Raw genomic sequence first — 18070 nt, forward strand, 5'->3', positions numbered from 1 at the left:
ATTTATTTTCTCTATGGAAGACAATCCAGCCATCTCATGGCACTTTCTGTGTTCTGTTTTGAAACCTGCTAGAAGAGCAGGGTATATATGAAGCTAGGCTTTGCACATTGTGTATGGTGGTCATTTGGACCTCATTGTGCCTGTTTGGTTCCTTCATATTATGCTTGTTGTGTAAAGACCAAAACACACAACGCTTTTCAGAGTCTTTGGGATGATATGCAGCACCTTGGGACTGGGAGTGTTTGGGGAGCAGCACCTTTAATTCCTTGGACTTCAGGGCAGCAATTGTCTCTGACCTCATTCAGGGTATGCAATGTTGGGGAGAGGGACAAGAAATTTTTTTTCATTGCAAAATTAACTTGACAGGTTGTTTCATTATTTGTAGCTGTCTCATAATGGCTGCCAGCACTCCTTATTGAGTTCTTTGCATTTCTTTATATAATCTTGTGTTGGAGGACTGATGAGATCTTACCTTTTGAATCATTTGTTTTAGTGATATGCTTATGTATTTTATGCAACTGTTTGTTTGATTTTATGTTATCTATAATTTTGCTTGTATATAAAGGGGAAAAAGGAGGGAGAGAGAGAGAAAACCCAATTTAATCTGCCTTCAAATTGATATATTAAAGGAAGAAGGGGAAGTCAAGGAATTATATTCTGTCCTGATGAGATAACAAAACTGTGTAATGGTGGCAGTGTAAAAAAATTAATAAAAAAATGCCCCAACACACTTGTAACAGTGATATCCAGTATTTTGAAGTGACAAATACATTAAGAAATTTCTAGTTATGCTAACTGCTCCTGTCTTTGCTTTTTTGGCAAATAAAAAAAATGGAATTAAGGTATTTGTTTCTGCTACAGAGAAATTTTGGAACTCTATGAATGATGCCACAATGGACATAAATGAAAAATGCCTGCCCAAATACTAAAATCACATAATCAAAATTCTGCTCAGGTATGCAACAGTATTATTCTAAAGCATAAAATGTATTGAAACATATTTTGGAATTATTTTGCAAATTACTCTTATTGTACAAATTACAATTATTTTACAAATTACTCTTATCTCTCAGAATATATCACCAAGCTGTACTACATTTTAAGTCTCTTGAACCTGTTCATGGTGCATGTAATTTTCAAACTGCCCACAATGCAGTACTTATACCATAAATAATTAAGAACATAAGAACTTTTAGGAATGGAGAGGCCATCTGGTCCAATCTACCTGCATTTTTGGTTCAATTGAATCCCATCATTCTGCTTCTTTTCCACTACACTCTACTATCAGTGTCATCTAGAAACAGATCAAGTTGTGTCCTGAATTCTCTGCTTCAGCTGCCCTAGACCAACGTTTCTCAAATGCAGCTATGGTGGCTGCATGCAGCCACCTGCGGCTTTTCATGCAGCCATGACAGTCTTCTGGGCGGTGATGGAGTGTGTGTGTGGGGGGGGGGCAAAGCATCGGCCCCTCCCATTCCCTCCTTGTTGCTCCCGGATGTGCTGCCCTGCACCACCTCTGGAGGAGCAAGATGAGTTCTTGACCCACCTTGGGAGGAGAGGGTTTTGGTAGCAGGCTCCAGCGACAGGACTTCAGGAGCCTGGCTGTGTGACCCCAGGCTATGACCATGGGGCAGTGTGTACTGACCCCCCCAGCTCTAGCCACGTGGCCCTGGCCTCCAGCTGCGGGGCTTCAGCCTCTGGCCCCTGATTTCAGATGTGTGGCAGCAGGCGGGGCTCCAGTCCTGGGCTCTGGCTGTGCAGTGGCAGGCGCTGGCCACAGGCACTGACCCCCAGCCACACGGCAGCGGGCACCAACCCCTGGCTCTGGCCATGGAGCAGCAGGTGCTGACCACAGCTCTGGAGTTTGTCAGCCTCTGGCCCCCAGTTCCGGCCATCTGGTGGCAGACGCTGGCCCCGGCCCTAGCCCACCCGGTGGCCCCAGCCCCTAGCATTGATTCCCGGCCTCAGCTGCACAGCAGCAGGCACCGACCACTCCGGCTGCGTGGCCCCAGCCCCTGGCACTGATCCCTGCCCCAGCTGCATGGCAGCAGGTGCCAACCCACAACTCTATTCCTGGGATTCCAGCCACACGGTAGTGAGAGCTGGCCCTGGGTGCTGATCTCTAGCTCTGACCACGCAGCAGCGAGCGCTGGCTCCAGCCACGCAGCCCCAGGCTCCGGCATCCAGCTCCTGGTTCTGGCCGTGCGGCAGCAGGCACTGGCCCCGGGCACTGACCCGCTGCGCAGCAGCGGGCTCTGATCCCTGGCTCCAGCCATGCAGTTCCCCAGCTCCAGGCTCTGGCCGCAGGCATTGAGCCCTGGCCCTGGCCGCGTGGCAGCAGACACCAGGCTCTGGCTCTGGCCACGCGACAGTGGGACTCATCACCCATCCCCATCGCCCCTGCTTCCTCCCACAGCCCCGCATCCATCCCCCGCATTGCTCCGGGTCCCAGCTGCCTCCCTCTGCATTCATCCCACCATCGCCTCTGGCCCCTGCTGCCTCCCCCTTCAGCCTCCCCATCAAGGGCTTAATGAGTCCTGGGGCTTGCTGAGAAAGGTGATATTAACAAACATGCAAGTATCACTTTTTACAGTAGACTTACTAGCTATCTGTGAAAAGTGATATTTGTATGTTTGTTAATATCACTTATCACTTTTCATAGCCTCCCAGGTAGCTACTAAGTATGCTGTGATATTAACAAATATACAGATATCACTCCTGAAGGGGGAGTCTGCCAAAACCCCCTACAAATAGAAATTACAATGATTTGGATGTGTATCTGTGCATATTTAATTGTTTTTCCTAAAGTTAATTAAGTATTTTAGGGAAAAGTGTCAGTGCAGCCACCAGTGAAAGTTTGTGGCTGCAGTCTGAAGCCACCAAAAGATTTGTTGTGAGAACCCCTACCCTAGACACTTATCCATGTGTAACCCTTCTATTATATAGTTTGGCCCAAATTCCTTATCATCTTTGCTTTCTAATTTTTAGAATAATTATTTTAGATTATATCTGCTAACACAACCTAATGGATTTTTGGATTTTTTATTGCTGCTGGACACTGGGCTGATGGCTTCAACGGGGCATATTCTGAACTCAATTACACCCAAGGAACCGCACGGAATTTGCCAGTGTCAATGAGGGCTCAATTTGGCCCAATGATATTTCCACACTGGTCCTCTATTTCTTTCCTGATCAGTCTCCTGGATGGTATTTTCACTTACCACATAGTCTGGGGAAAATAAAATCTAAGGACTAATTATATAACATTTGTTTACACTGAGTCATGTTTGCCATCTGCTGGTTCAATCACCTAAACAATCCAAATTCTTAAAATCTGGTTGTTCCTTAGCATTTGCTCTGCTTTCAGTCTTCTTATTATCTGAAAACATGCACATTTTGGCCTTGATGTTGCAATGAGCACCACACAGACAGACCTCTGAGCCTGTGTGGACCCCATTGACTTGAAGAGAGCTCAGCACAAGTGGAGGAGCCTGCCAGTGCAGAGTTTATTGCAGGGTCTGAGCCTTTGTTTTCAGTACCTTCATACACACCATGTGCCACATTAGGTACCCACATAGAGGCAATCCCATTGTCTGATGGAACTAAGGGCTACACTTGGCTAGCCATGTAATAGACAGAAAGCCTAGATTTAGATGCTGGAATATGGGAAATGGGGGTTACTCCATTTATAATTACTTTCACTGTTGGAACTGGATGACTAAGGTGTTCGGTAATAAGCTCTGCATTTTATTCTCTCTACTTTAGATTGATGGTTCAAATGTGACCCAGATCAGTTGTGACAAAGGGCTCAAACGGTAAAGCTTAATTCACATATTTGTTTATTTATACAAAAATAAACTTTAATGGAAACACTGACGTGAGTAAAGGCTTGCAGAATCAGGTCCTAAAATTTATGTTGTTTATATCAAACAATGGTATGTATTCAGTCAGGAAGGCAAGAGCTATAGAGAAGTCTCACCTAATAATTAGATGCTCTGTTACGTGTTCTGCTACCATTCTAGGGGAAAACATCAATAATTTCCCATACTACAAAATTTAAAATATGTAAGATTCATTTTCTGGATATAAACTGATTTTTATTTGTTTAAATAGGCTATGAACAGCTATATTTGCAGCATTATGGGTGGGCTGTGATTCCAAATGGTATATTTTTACAGTTACTGGAAAGTTTAGTAAAGATATAAACTTTACTTCATTTTTTAAAAGTTGCAATGTAATTAACTAAAACATATGAAATAAAACAGTTATATGATCTGCTATATATGGGGGGAAAGATGGCTCCCTAAAAGAGCAGTATTCCCCACCAAGGACTTAATCCAACTCCTTTTGAAGTCAACAGGTAAATTTGACTTTGACTTTAACGGAAACTGGATAAGGCCATGAGTATTTAATATGGTCTCCCTCAACATACTTCCTTAATCTCTTGCCTACCATGGTATGTTATTTTTGGTTGTTAACTAAGGCCTTGACTCTGCAAACACTTACATGTATGCATTAACTTACTCATATGAGTTTACTGGATCAGGGATTAATGTATTACCTGATCCTGCACCCACTGTTAATGGGTGCTTTGCCATTCCCCTCAATAAGGCAGGGCTTCTAAGGGGCATTATCTTATTTGCCTGCAACACCTGTGTTGCTACAGAAATAATAAATACTAAAGGTAATCTACTAAATCAGGTGGGGGTGAAAAGGCTATTAATTGGCTTTTCATATATAAACAGTATCAAATAGTGCATTAGACAAGGACGAGCTAATGACTTGGGCAAGAGAGCAAATTTTCCACATAACTCATAAATCCCACTGGAGTTGTGGAGAAAAATTACTCTAGCTGCCAAGGCGGGAGAAAAATCGTCATCATGGAAGAAGCTTCACATTAAAAACACTCAGTGTCAGCATCACTAGCACCAGGATGGGGGAAGATCGAGTCTAAAGGGGGCCCCAGGTCCATCAGTGTTCCCCCTCCTTTGACAAACGTGAGACAACCTCAGTGGACCCCTGCTTACTCAATGAGTGACAGCCTGACCCCAATGAAGTCAGTGGGAGTTTTGCCATCGATTATTTATCCTGCTCCGCATCTGCAGGGGTCTGCTGTGTGGCTCAGAGCTATACTCCCCCGCATGGGCTCATGGCTGAATGCCAGCGACCCCTCTGTCTGCGCTGTCTGGTGCCTGGCAGGGAGCTGGATGTTGCCACTCCCACCCCAACTCATGCGCTCCTTCCCGTCGGTCCCATTTGCAATCCTGAGCCCCTCTCCCCACACAAGCGACGCAGCCCCGCCCCACCACCTGGGGGGGGGGGGTCACTCTGCCCTCTGATCCCAGCGTGAGGCTCCTGCCCTCTGCCTCAGCAGCACCTCGTCCCCCGCACTCCAAACTCCAGGACTCACCCAGCTGCAGTTATTCCGAGGCCACAGCAAGAGCCACCGCCCCTTCCCCTGACCGAGCTGTAGCGGGAACACCTGCTTCTATCACCCCCCCGGTAGCGGCCACCATACAGAGCCACTGCCTAGCGCTGTGTGCGACCCCTCCCCCCTTGCACGCGCAGCGCCTTGTCTTCAGCTGCCGTTAACGGTCCCGCCGCGCGTGGCCCCGCAGTGGAGCGCGAGAAGCTCTTGCTCTTGTTGCTGGGCGGGCCGGGCCGAGCGGCTGAGGGGACAGAATCCCCAGCGCAGCATCAGTAGCGGTAGCAGCAAGGCGAGGCGCTGGGACTGGGATCCGGGGAGGGGGTGGGGCCAAACCCAGCCAGCCACTCAGAGAGAGAGATCTGTGTCTCCCCAGCAACGGGCCTGGCTGGCCAGGGCTGCGCCTCCTCCCTCCATCCCTCCCTGCTGGTCATTATCTCGTCTCCCCCCCCCACCCCCCCTAGGTTCTGGGGCTGAGGCAGCCCCCCTCACTCACCCTGCAGGCTGGGATTTGGTGTGTGTGTGGGAAGGTCTTTTATTGGCCTAATTTCCTCCCTCCTAGTCGTCCCCCCCGCTTTCCTGCCACACTCCACCCAGAATTGAGCTAGTGTAACTAGGAGGTGATTCTCCTGCTCCCTCCTGCTGCTGTTCTGTAGGGGCTGCAGGGATCTCCTCTCTGCCCAGATTTGAGGCAGGGCTTGAGGCAAGGAGGAGATTATTTGATCGAGGGAGGGGAATTTTTTGAAGGGGCTTAGCTATATCTATAGTATTTTGCGAGGGGGGAGGGAGTGTTTGGTTACTGACCATGGGGAAGGACCAGGAACTGCTGGAAGCTGCTCGCACTGGGAATGTGGCTCTCGTGGAAAAACTCCTGTCGGGGAGGAAAGGAGGGATCCTGGGCAGTGGATCTGGAGCTATTCCCCTATCCAGCTTACTGAGGTAGGGACATGATTCCCTAGCAGCTGCTAGGAATATTCACCTCCTCCCCATCATCACCTCCCTCATCCTCATGCCTGTATTCTTCATAGTAACCATAAATTGTTCACTCTCGCTAACAAGTACAATGTGTCAGTGTTTAAAGTCACAGCCATTCATTATATTAATATAGTAATTTTAAATTCCCTGCCTTCAATGTGTCAGTAGGGTACTTGTTTCTGCTGTATTACTAGCATTGGTGCAGAATTTAGGCATTTATTGGGTGGATTGCTTTGCACAATGGTGTAGTCACTCTCACATTTCCTTTAGAATGGTATCTTTTCTTCTTTGAATGCTTTTTTAATATGTGATCCAGTTGTTAATGACAGAGAAGCTATTGTGTGTTTGTAGTTATATGGAAAAACCCACAACTTCCTCCCACACTCTCACCCATAGTTACTACTGTCACTTGCAGAAAAAATTAACCATCCCATGGTAATGAGTCTGTAAAATGAAGAAAGGGAACCTTCTGATGAGAGGTCTTCAACACAGAGTAGGTGTAAAACTTATGAAGCAGGTTAGGTAATAGCAGTGGTACTTTCAAGGTATCTGGATTTAGTTGAGTAAAATTGGGATACTGGTCATATCTAGGTGAAAGGAGTCAACTTTAGTCTTTAGTCATATGTCATGGAGTATGTAACAGGGCTTTTGATGTTAAGTTTCATCATGTTGCAAGTGAGAAGTGCATTATCATAAGCATTTATGACATTTGACATTTTTCAAATAAGAAAAGGTCTGCAGCACACAATCTGCTACCAGTACTATACACTACACTAGACGCAGCACAGTAAGATAGAATGAATTGAAACCCTATTGACCTAAAACTTGAACTAATCATTAAATGTGCTCTACTGGAAGAAAAGAAGTAGACCCAGATTAATGGAAATTCTTTAAATGAAAGGCAAGAAAGGTTAACTCATTTGAGATTCTATTGTCAGTAACATCTCTATTTTCCAGGGCCCAGGCCACTTTATTTATATTACATGTGATATTCTCCACAGTAGAAATTGTAATATTCCTGTCAAATTATACCAATTTAACTCTATTTTAAATTTATTTAAAAATTGTTATGGCAATAAACAACAGTTTAGACACCCTCAAAGTTCTGTGATGCCATAGTGGCCACAGCACAATTAACTTTTATTTAATTACTTCTATGTTGGCCAAAGTTAAAATACATTTGTACAATTACTTTTGGTATTGTAATTGAATAGCCTGCTTAGCAAGAAAAATGTGAGATAATTGGTTGAATTTAAATGATAAGAATCACTTATTAAAATGTGATACATATTTCTTTGTTACAACATCATTTTTACCAGAATGAAGTTCATTTCGGTGCAGTGATTATCCATTCATGAACCACTTCAACTAGATATATTTATATAGTTAATTTTTTTAGAGCTTTCCCCTCTGCACTGCTGTTGCACTGTTACTTTCTTATTGTAAATCACAAGTCCTATAAATCTCTGCAGGAAAGTGTGTTTGCTTGTGTTTTTTCTGATTATAGAAAATGGGTATATTAGGTGCATTTACAAAGTGGTTTGTGTAATGTACAAATGGATATAATAGAAAACAGCTTAATGGGTTATGGTAGTCATTGATTATTAGTGACAAAGTAAACATTTCATACTATATAAAGTCAGATATGTTCTTTTTCTACAGTAGGCACCTTGGTTTGTTTTACTGTAATGAAAAGAAAACTAGTATATTATTGTGACTATGAAACTTCTAATGTTATGTCTCAAAACAAAGCAATGGATAAGCTTTTTAAACCTTTAAAAAACAAATAAATGTAAACAGGAAACTTTAAGCAATTTCAGAAATAAAAATACAACATACAACAATTTTAAAGAAAAATTATGAAAGAATTAGATAGTGAACTGATAGATACAAGTGCAAATCTATGGACTCGATCCTGCAATCACTTACTACTCGGTGTAGCATTTTCTACAGTGAATAGTACTATGACGTTGTCACCTGGACTACTTATAGTAGTAAGTAGAGCTGAGCAAAATTTTTCAACCAAAACTTTTTTTTGGTGAAAAAGATAGATTTGGCAACACAAAACATTTTGCAAATTTGTATCAATTTTGCCACAACATTTTGGTTTAAAAAAAAACCCAACAAAAACATTATTAACTTTTTTATTTCAACTTTTTTTTAAATGAAATGTTTCAGTTTTTTAATTCTAAATGCCTTTTTGTTTACATTTTTATTTTAGAAAAAATTAAAGTGTAAAAAATGCTCCAAATCAAAATAAAATATTTCAGGTCAAATGAAATGTTTTGTTTGACACAAAAATATTTTTTCACAACTTTTCAATTTGCCAAAAGTTTCAAAAAATGTTATTTTTGGTTCAGCTAAAAATATTTCCCTCCCAGTTATGTCTTGAGGTAACTACAAGACTGAGCATTAAGGGATTGAGGGGTGTATTTGTGTGAGAATGATTAATTTTTTTATTGATTTTTTTCATAGAGAAACAAAAAGGTAAATGACTTTCAGCTTGTATATGTTTCTAAATACTTCATACAGTCTCTAATAGAAGTATGCAATTTTACAACTTATCAATGCTGCAAGACCAGAAACTACATAGACATAATGTATTATGTTGGGGGTAACAATAATAAAATAAAAGACATACATGAATAGGGAAGGGAAGGGGTGGAGTTGGGGAGGGTCTGGAATTCTTTAAGCCGGGGTAGTCAATTATTTTTTGTCAAGGTCCAAATTTCTTGGTTAAGGTATAGTCAAGGACCAGACGCCAACCCAGCTCCCCTCCGCTAGCCCCCCTGATTGCCACCCCAAGCTCCCTGATCATCTGCCATCTCCCTGCCCACTCCACCCGGAGAGTAGGGTGACCTTATTTTCCTAAACTGTAAATGGGACACATGGGGGCTGGCCAGAGCCACCTATCATTGCTGCTCATCCCCCCCTCCCCAAATGTTCCTTGATGCCCCCAATTGAGCCAAATAGCAGAGATGGAGACGGGGTGTGGAGCGGGGAGGAATGGGTATGGGATCTGGGCAGCAAAGCAGGGTGTGAGTGTGTGTGTGTGAGAGTACTTTTGAGCTTGCAGCCTGGAGAACTATGGACTATTGGATTATTGGCGGTGTGATGCCATGCCCCACTGGGGGCTCGGATAGCAGAGGGGCAGAAAGGAGGCCCCAGGTAGTGGGAGGGACCAAGGACACTCAAGATAGCAGTCCTGGGGAGGTGGGGGAACGCCGGGATGTGGCAGAAGCAGGTGACTGGAGGTGGACTGGGGAGGGAAAGAGGCCAGTCAGAGTGGGTGGATGGGGAGAGGGCTCCGGGGACTGGCCCTGATGGACAGGGGTTGGGGAGGACACAAGGCCAGGGTGGTGGGCTCTGGGAACCGCTCAGGGACAGAGACATGAGGCTGGGGTGGAGGCCTCCGCGACCACATTGGGGGCATGAGGCTGTGTGTGGGGGATTTGCTGTGCCTGGTGCCCTGGCACAAATGGAGGCTGTGGGACCCCATCAGGCACTTTACCCGCTGGGTTGCCCTGTGGGGCCTACAGCCCACAAGTAGCAGCTCTGTAGTCCAGCCAGCCCTACTGTCTCCAGGGAAAGAAGAGAACAATTTGAATCAGCTCTGCTGTCTGATTGGGCTGCAGTGTGAGCACGTGACACCTCATCATCACTCCCTGATTGGAGGGGCAGGGTGTAGTGGAGACACATTAGGCTGCCCACAGTGGGGTGGAGACATCTCCCCCCCACCCCCGCAACATCGCTGCTCGCCCCCTCCATCCCTGGACTACAGCCGGTGGAACTGAGGCTGTACAAGAAGCCGCCCAGGGACACACTGTGCCCCACAGCCCAGCCCAGCTGAACCATCCTCTGCTGTGGGGGGGCCCAGCACTGGGAAGTGGGCATGGTTCCAGCCCTGGATCAGCTTCATGGTCCGCCTATTGACTACCCCTGCTTTAAGCCATCTCAACATGCTTTTATCCACATCTATCTAGAAATGGGGTCCAATTTTCTTCTAATTCATATGATTGCTTCTATGTGATAGGCTATTCTTTCTTTTGGCTGTTAACTCAAACAGTTCCGAATACCACTGCTTTTTTCTGGGCATAAGCCTACTCTTCCATTTTTGTAGAAGAATGCGCTTGGTGATCACTGCAGCCCTCAAACACCAAAGTCTTTGTGGTGGAGCTAAACCGAGCTTAGCAGGTAACTAACCAAGGGTATAACTTTTCGCTGAGGTTTGACTGCTGAAATTGAGCACTATTTTAACTATCATACCTTCTTTCCACACTTGCCGGGCTGTTGGACAGTCCCATAGGATATGGGTCAAGGTTCCTTTTTCTTTCTTCAAGTACCAACAATCATCAGAGGATAAGGCCTTTATCTTGTACAACCTCAGAGGCGTCCAATGCATTTTGAATAAAATATTTTGTTATAACAAGAATATGTTGAGATTCACAGAGGCATTTCTAAAATTATGTAATATGCCGTGGCACTGGGATTCTTTTAAGGGCTCTAATAAAGCCCCTCCACGTGCTTTCATAAAGAACTCCAGACAGTGGAGTTTCTCTTTATTAACAAAATATACATAGTGGACATGGGCCTGGGGAGTTTATTAAGTGTTTCTAAAGTTCCCAGTAGTTCTGGGACCTCTGGACAAAATGGATAAAATATCAGATGTCAGTTGTAAGTACTGCAAGTCCACTTAGGAAGGCAGGTCATAACATTGTTATAGCGTTAGAAAAGGGACAAAGGCCTCATTATTGACCATCTGGGAAATCTACATGATGCCCATACTTAGCCAGTTCTTCTAATTTATAGGTTTGTTCCCAATTTGCAAGTCTGGGTTGCCCCAAATGGGTGCTTTTGCAAGACTGTGAGGGTGAAATTGGTTCCGCATGGCTGGGACAGCCCAGACCCTTAGTGCAGCCACCACTGTAGTCACCTTATTTTTCTCCATTGGACAAAAGAGAAATCGAGACCAGCAGGGGGAATAAGATGTATTAATGCATGTTTAGTTTCCACCCACATGGGTGTAAGGGTATTTACATGCTGGAACCAGTTTGACATCTGTGACATCATAAAAGTTGAATAGTAATTTTTTAGGTTGGGAACCCAAACTCCCCCTTCTCTATAAGAGTTGGAGTGTTTAAAATGATAGCCATGGGAGTTGACCAGGGCCCCACAGGAAGGCTCTAATAATGCTGTTTAATTTTATAAAATAAGATTGTGATCTCCTGGGTCTCAAACCCACACCTGTGAGTTCCTACACAGCAGCTGCATCCCAGCATCCACCCAATGTCTGATTAAATGTGGTAGGCCAAAGAGCTACTATTACTACAGCCTCAGCCAATGCACCACCCACAAGATCCCTGATTGGAGGATCACCCAGCTTCACCAGTTGGTCCAACCATGATTTTTAAGCCAGAAGGAGGGACAGGAAGTTGTCTGAGCAGCTTGGTGATTCTCTGTTGCTGCTGTATTGGGCCCTGTTTCTGCCTGCATTCTGCACACAACACTGTTCCTGATTCCTGCTCGGCTCCTGCCTTACCCCTGGTTCCCTGCCTTTGCTCCTGGTTCCCACCCGGCTCTGTGGCTGTGTAGTGACCCAGCTAGGCTATGGTAACTGTAAAAAGAGGCAGAGTCAAACAAAAAGGATTATTTAAAATTTTTAGAACTTTATAAGTGAAAACCCAAAAGTTGTACCAAGAGATTAAATAATATAGAACATTACCAAGTACTTGCCACATATAAACTATAGGTTACGAACACAGTAACCTCTGCGAGCTTGTACAGGCTACTCTTCCTTACTCTGTGCAGTTAATACCAAGTAACAAAAGAAATTACTCCACAATATACCGGGTCACGTTAGGGAAGCATGAACTTTTCCTCTCCTTGGTTGTAAATCCAGCTCTACTCTTGCTGTCCGATTCTTTGCTTCTCTTCAGCTGGAAGTGCTCCTCAGATTCAATGTTTCTGTGGCTGTACTTCTTTGCACAAGTTTATCCACAAGCAGAGTTTCTTCACCTAGTAGCCCTCCTTTGTCCTGTTAGGCACCTTTGACCCTGTGTTCTTTCAGTAGATGTTCAAACATTCATTCTCTCTTTTTCAGAGTAACAGCCGTGTTAGTCTGTATTCGCAAAAAGAAAAGAAGTACTTGTGGCACCTTAGAGACTAACCAATTTATTTGAGCATAAGCTTTCGTCAGCTACAGCATCCGATGAAGTGAACTGTAGCTCACGAAAGCTTATGCTCAAATAAATTGGTTAGTCTCTAAGGTGCCACAAGTACTCCTTTTCTTTTTGCATTCTCTCTGTTTGTTTACTTTAGGTCCTCTGTGAGGGTCTTCTTGTTTACTGTTTTCAGGATCTGTTTTCATTTTAACACAGCTTTTTGAGCAATTTGCTTTTTCACCATTATATGTCCTTTCAGTTTTTTGCCTTGATACTCTCTTGGTAAGTCTGTAGATTTTATTTACCTCTGCTTCCCTTCTTTAATAGTGTCTGCTCACGTACCCAGGTCTATTTTTTTCTGCTTCTCCTGACATGAAACCTTTCCTATTTTCTTTCCTTCCTTCTCACTTTCCAGTCCCCTACTTTTATTCTCCTATTCTTTTATCACCTCAGCTCATATCCCAGCTCTGGTTCATCAGCCAGCTCAGCATCTAGATTGTTCTCCTTTCCTCCTTCTCTAACAGCTTTTTCCAACTGTCTTTTTCGGTTGGATTCCCAGACCCCTACCCAGCTCGAGCTGCCCTCTCATTGGCCATCTCTCCCCCCAGGATAGCATTATGTGCCGCTGCATCACAGTTGCCGGAGGTGCCAGTGCCAGGGTTACTACACCTGATCCTTCCCTCTCCTCCGGGTCCTGCCCTTTATGCCTCGCTTCCAACCATTAGTTACCAGTCCTGGTTCTGACCTCTGGCTCCAACTTCTGACTCTGGCTTGACCCTTGACTTTGACATTTGGTATCTGACCCTGGTTCTGACTCTCAGCTTCGATTCCTGGCTCTGACTCTGTCTTGACCCCTGGCTCTGGTAATCGGCAGTTGACTCTGGTGCTGATCCTCTACTTCTTTCCCCTTCCTGAACGCCTGCTCTGTTCAGTAGACCTGACTCCTGCTCTGACCACTAAGCTACACCACTTATGTCCCATTCCCTAACACTTTGCTTGGACTGCTGGTGCAGAAGGCCCTGCAGAATGGAACCAGTGAGGCTTTCTTCCCAAAGGGAACCTGAAAACACTGAGTTGGTAATCCACCTCCAGGCAGACTGCCAGGCAACACAGGCCCGTTTTACCCAGTTGACACAGAGAATCAGGCAGCATACTGTGCAGAGAAAGCTGGCCTCGGGACTGCAACTGCTCTGGCACTCCTTGTGCAGGGACCTGTGACTCTGTTGCTGGAACATTTCAATGAGCATGGCATGAAGTTCTGTTGGTTTATAAAGCATTGTTGTGTCCAGTTCCTACTTCAGCTGCAAGTGTACTCTTCTGACCAGGCCAAGGTAGGCCTGGTACTCAGCCTGCTAATGGGGGAGCACTGGATTGGGTATGCCCCCTATTAGAGGGCAACTAACCAGTACTAACCAGTTGGGATGTCGTATGGCAGGCAGTGTCAACAATCTTCAAAAACCTGCATTGTGCCTGCACTTCTGAGGATGTCCTCAAGATGCTCCAGAAGCGGCAGGGTACTGTTGCTGCCTATGTAGCTTACTTTTGCCCACTGACATAGGACACAGAGTGGAATGGGGCAACCAGCTATTCCATTTTCAGTGAGGTCTAAGTGACAAGGTCAAGGATGTTCTGGTTCCAGTGGAAACTCCAGCGAGCCTGGACACCTTTATCGAGCTGATTATACAACTTGACAACCAGTTGTGGGAGCTGTGCAAGGAGAGAAGGGGGTGGTTCCACATCCCCTGTATCAACCACAACCATGAAACTCTGTTCAGTGTGCTAAGCAGATACAGATAGACTCTGCTCGCTGGAAACTTATCCCAAAAAAAAAAGACAGATGGTGATACCTCAATCTATGCTTCTATTGTGATGAGCCAGGCCACTTCATATCCATCTGCCTGGCTTGAAGCCTGACCCAAAAGATCTGGAGAACAAGCCAACCCAGTCCTAGTCCAGTCTGCGCATGAAAGTAAGGTATAACCCTGAGTCCCAAACACAAGTCCTGAGAGGGACACACACTGGATGCCACCAGGAGGTGCCAGAACTCCAAGTGCCTGTTAGGTTATGGATCCCTGGCCAGCCTCAGCAACTGCCCATGCAGAGAGCCCTCATTGATTTGGGCACCAACTATAATTTTATGGATGAGACAACAGCCCAGACCCTGCAGGTTCCCTTAAAATCAAAGACCTGAAAAGAAAAATGCAGACTCTCTACCTCCCCATCGGGATTATGATTGTCCGATAGACTTACAGCCCAGGGCAACAGTCCCATTGAGCCAGGTTTATGCCATGTCTGAATCTGAGCTAGTAACCTTATGTGCATACCTTTGAGAGAATTTGGCCACAGGTTTCATCTGTAAATCTAACTCACCTGCTGGGGTACCTGTTCTCTTTGTGAAAAAGAAAGATGGCAGCCTCCTTCATTGTGTAGACTATCGGGCGTTGAGCCAGATAACAGTTAGAAATCTGTACCTGCTGCTCCTAATCCAGAGCTGTTGGACTGAGTAGGGAGCCACTTGAATATTCACAAAACTAGTCCTTCAGGGGGCATATAACCTTGTGCTCATTAGGGCTGAAGATGAGTGGAAGATTCTCGGACCTGCTATAGCCACTTTGAATTTTTAGAGATAAGTCCTGACAAATGCCCCTGCTACATTCTAGCACTTCATTAATGACAATGTCCTGGGACATCCTACATCAATACATAGTAGTATGCCTTGATAATATACTTTGTGACAGGGTCGGGCCAGATGGCTACAGGAGAGTAATAGAAGGCAGATATATTAGCCCCAGGTTAAGTAGGTCCCTTTTCCCTGGGTAAGGTAACAGGGAAGGTTCCAGAACAATCAGGAACCTTCTGAAGACAATTAAGACAGACAGGCTGATTAGAACACCTGCAGCCAATCAAGAAGCTGCTAGAATCAATTAAGGCAGGCTAATCAGGGCACCTGGGTTTTAAAAGAAGCTCACTTCAGTTTGTGGTGTGCGTGTAAGGAGCTGGGAGCAAGAGGCGCTAGGTGCTGAGAGTGAGAATGTGGACTGTTGGAGGACTGAGGAGTACAAGCATTATCAGACACCAGGAGGAAGGTCCTATGGTGAGGATAAAGAAGGTGTTGGGAGGAGACCATGGGGAAGTAGCCCAGGGAGCTGTAGCTGTCACACAGCTGTTCCAGGAGGCACTCTAGACAGCTGCATTCCACAGGGCCCTGGGCTGGACCCCGGAGTAGAGGGCGGGCCCGGGTTTCCCCCAAACCTCCCAACTCCTGGTCAGACACAAGAGGAGTCGACCTGGACTGTGGATTCATGAAAACGGCCAAGCTGTGGGCTGCTGTGAAGCTCCAAGGCGAGCAAATCCGCCAATAAGTGCAATACCCACCAACGTAGGGGAGGAACTTTGTCACAACTTATTTTTTCAGGCAATCCCAAAGAGCACACAACTCATGTTTGAACTTCCTGGAGGGGCATCGCCAACGTGGACTGTATGCCAAATTGAAAAAAGTGAGCCTTCGACTGTGTTTCTACTGACTTCCTGGGATTCATTCTATACCCAGAAAAATCAAAATGGATCCAGAAAAGGTAAAGGTGGTCCTTGGCTGGGCAGTGTCCCGGAACATCTGCAAACTGCAGTGCTTTCAGGGCTTTACAAATTTCTGCCACTGGTTCATCTCAAAATTCTCAGGGCAGATCAGCCCTTGAACCCCGTTCTGTAAGAACACCCAGTTCAATTGGATTCATGAGGCCCAAAGAGTCTTTGAGCACCGACAACTTGCATTGACCATTGACCCTTACTAGCTCACCTTGGTACCACATAAGTCTTCATTGTGGAAGCAGATATTTCTAACCTGGCAATTGGAGAAGTGCTCTCCCAGAGACCTGGGCCCCAGCAAGTGATGCACCCATGTGCCTTTTATTCTAGAAACCTCATTCCCACTGAGCAAAATTATGAAATCCTAGACAAGGAACTCCTGGCCATCAAGACTGCCTTCAAGGAGTGGTGACACTACCTTGAAGGGGTCCAACAGTCAGTCCAAGTATACATGGACCATAAGAACTTGGAATATTTACGGAAGACCAAAGCCCTCAGTCAGCAACAGCTGTTCTTCTCCCATTTTAATTTTAAAATCTCCTGTCATCCAGGTACTAGGAACAACAAAGCAGACACCCTATCCCAAAAAGGGGAGCACTATGCTTACCTGAAGGGACCCACCAAAGAGACCTCCTACATCCTTAAGTCCCATAACTTCCTTGGTACAATGCTGCACTCAGATCTGTTTGCTATAATCTGCTCAGCCTCTACCAAGAAGACTTCCCCTGATGATCAGGAAGCCACCAACCAGAAAGTGCATGATATCCAAGATGGACTGACCTTAGTGAAGGGACACACATATGTTTCCCATGGTTGCCCCCATGTGGTGGCCCTGCAGATGTGCCATGATTCCCCCCAGTGGTGCATTTTGGCTGTTCCAAAACCCAGCATCTAGCTTCCCATTTCTTTTGGTGGCCCCAGATGCATGCTACAACACAGGCATATGTAGCATCCTGTGAAGTGTGCGCCCGCTAGATTTCATCATGGAGCTACCTGAGTCCGATAGCTATACAACAGTCTTAACTATTGTTCACCACCTCACAAAGATGGCCCACTTCGTGCCCTGCACCCAGGTACCCTTGCCTGAGGAGACTGTCTAGCTATGGGTAAACCAAGTCGTCTGCCTCCAGGAACTCCTGGAGCACATTATTTCTAACTGGGGTACTCAGTTCATCTCTCACTTTTGGCAGTAGACCCTCCGATTGTTGGGAGTATGCTCCTGCCTGTCTTCAGCTTATCATTCCCAAACAAATGGCCAGATGGCAAGGGTGAACCAAATCATGGAGCAGTATCTCCAGTGTTACATCAACTACCATCAGAATGACTGGTCCTTGCTGTTACCCTATGCAAAGTTCACATATAATAGCGCCGAACACATGTCTTTGGGACAAAGCCTATTTTTTGCAAACTAGGAGTTCCACCCCCTCTTCCATTCTGAACTATGCACAACTTCCCCCAACCTGGCAACGTTGGAATGGGTACAACTGATCCATTGTATTCAGGGTGAGCTAAAGACCCACATGGAGGAAGCAAACAGGATTACAAGAGGTACACAGACCAATGATGACAGAAAAGTCCCAACTTTGCTGTAGCTCAGAAAGTATGGCTCTAAGCAAGGCATCTCCATATTGACAGACCATCCCATAATCTTGATCACCAGTTCTTTGGCCCATATTGAATCTGTTGACAGATCAACCCTGTCACCTTTGAACTCCTCCTTTCTCATTCTCTCATAATCCACTCTGCATTTCATGTATCCCTGTTGAAGCCATATGTGGCTAACCCTTTTCCACACAGGACCCAGCCAACCCACCCACTGGTGCCTGTTCAGGACCACAATGGGTATAACGTTCACAAAGTCCTTGATTCTAAAACTAAGTGGGGAAAGCTGTGGTACTTGATTAATTGGAAAGGTTATGGGCCT

The 18070-nt window shown here is 45.5% G+C and overlaps 1 protein-coding gene across 6 annotated transcripts in view; it reads left to right on the forward strand.

Moving 5' to 3' along the window:
- Window positions 1-5928: 5928 nt before the first annotated feature.
- The window catches only part of ANKS1B (ankyrin repeat and sterile alpha motif domain containing 1B), a 736839-nt gene continuing 724697 nt past the window's right edge, over window positions 5929-18070 (forward strand). For 3 of the 6 annotated variants that reach the window (XM_043545504.1, XM_043545515.1, XM_043545516.1), the window contains exon 1: window positions 6016-6364. In XM_043545504.1, the coding sequence (XP_043401439.1) occupies window positions 6231-6364 (134 nt within the window). In that variant the 5' untranslated portion in view covers window positions 6016-6230. Of the gene's footprint in view, window positions 6365-18070 lie in introns of all 6 variants that reach the window. The other 3 variants (XM_043545507.1, XM_043545502.1, XM_043545499.1) reach the window with 3 other exon arrangements.

Source organism: Chelonia mydas, chromosome 1 (genome assembly GCF_015237465.2).
Source record: "Chelonia mydas isolate rCheMyd1 chromosome 1, rCheMyd1.pri.v2, whole genome shotgun sequence".
NCBI classification, from domain to species: Eukaryota; Metazoa; Chordata; order Testudines; family Cheloniidae; genus Chelonia; species Chelonia mydas.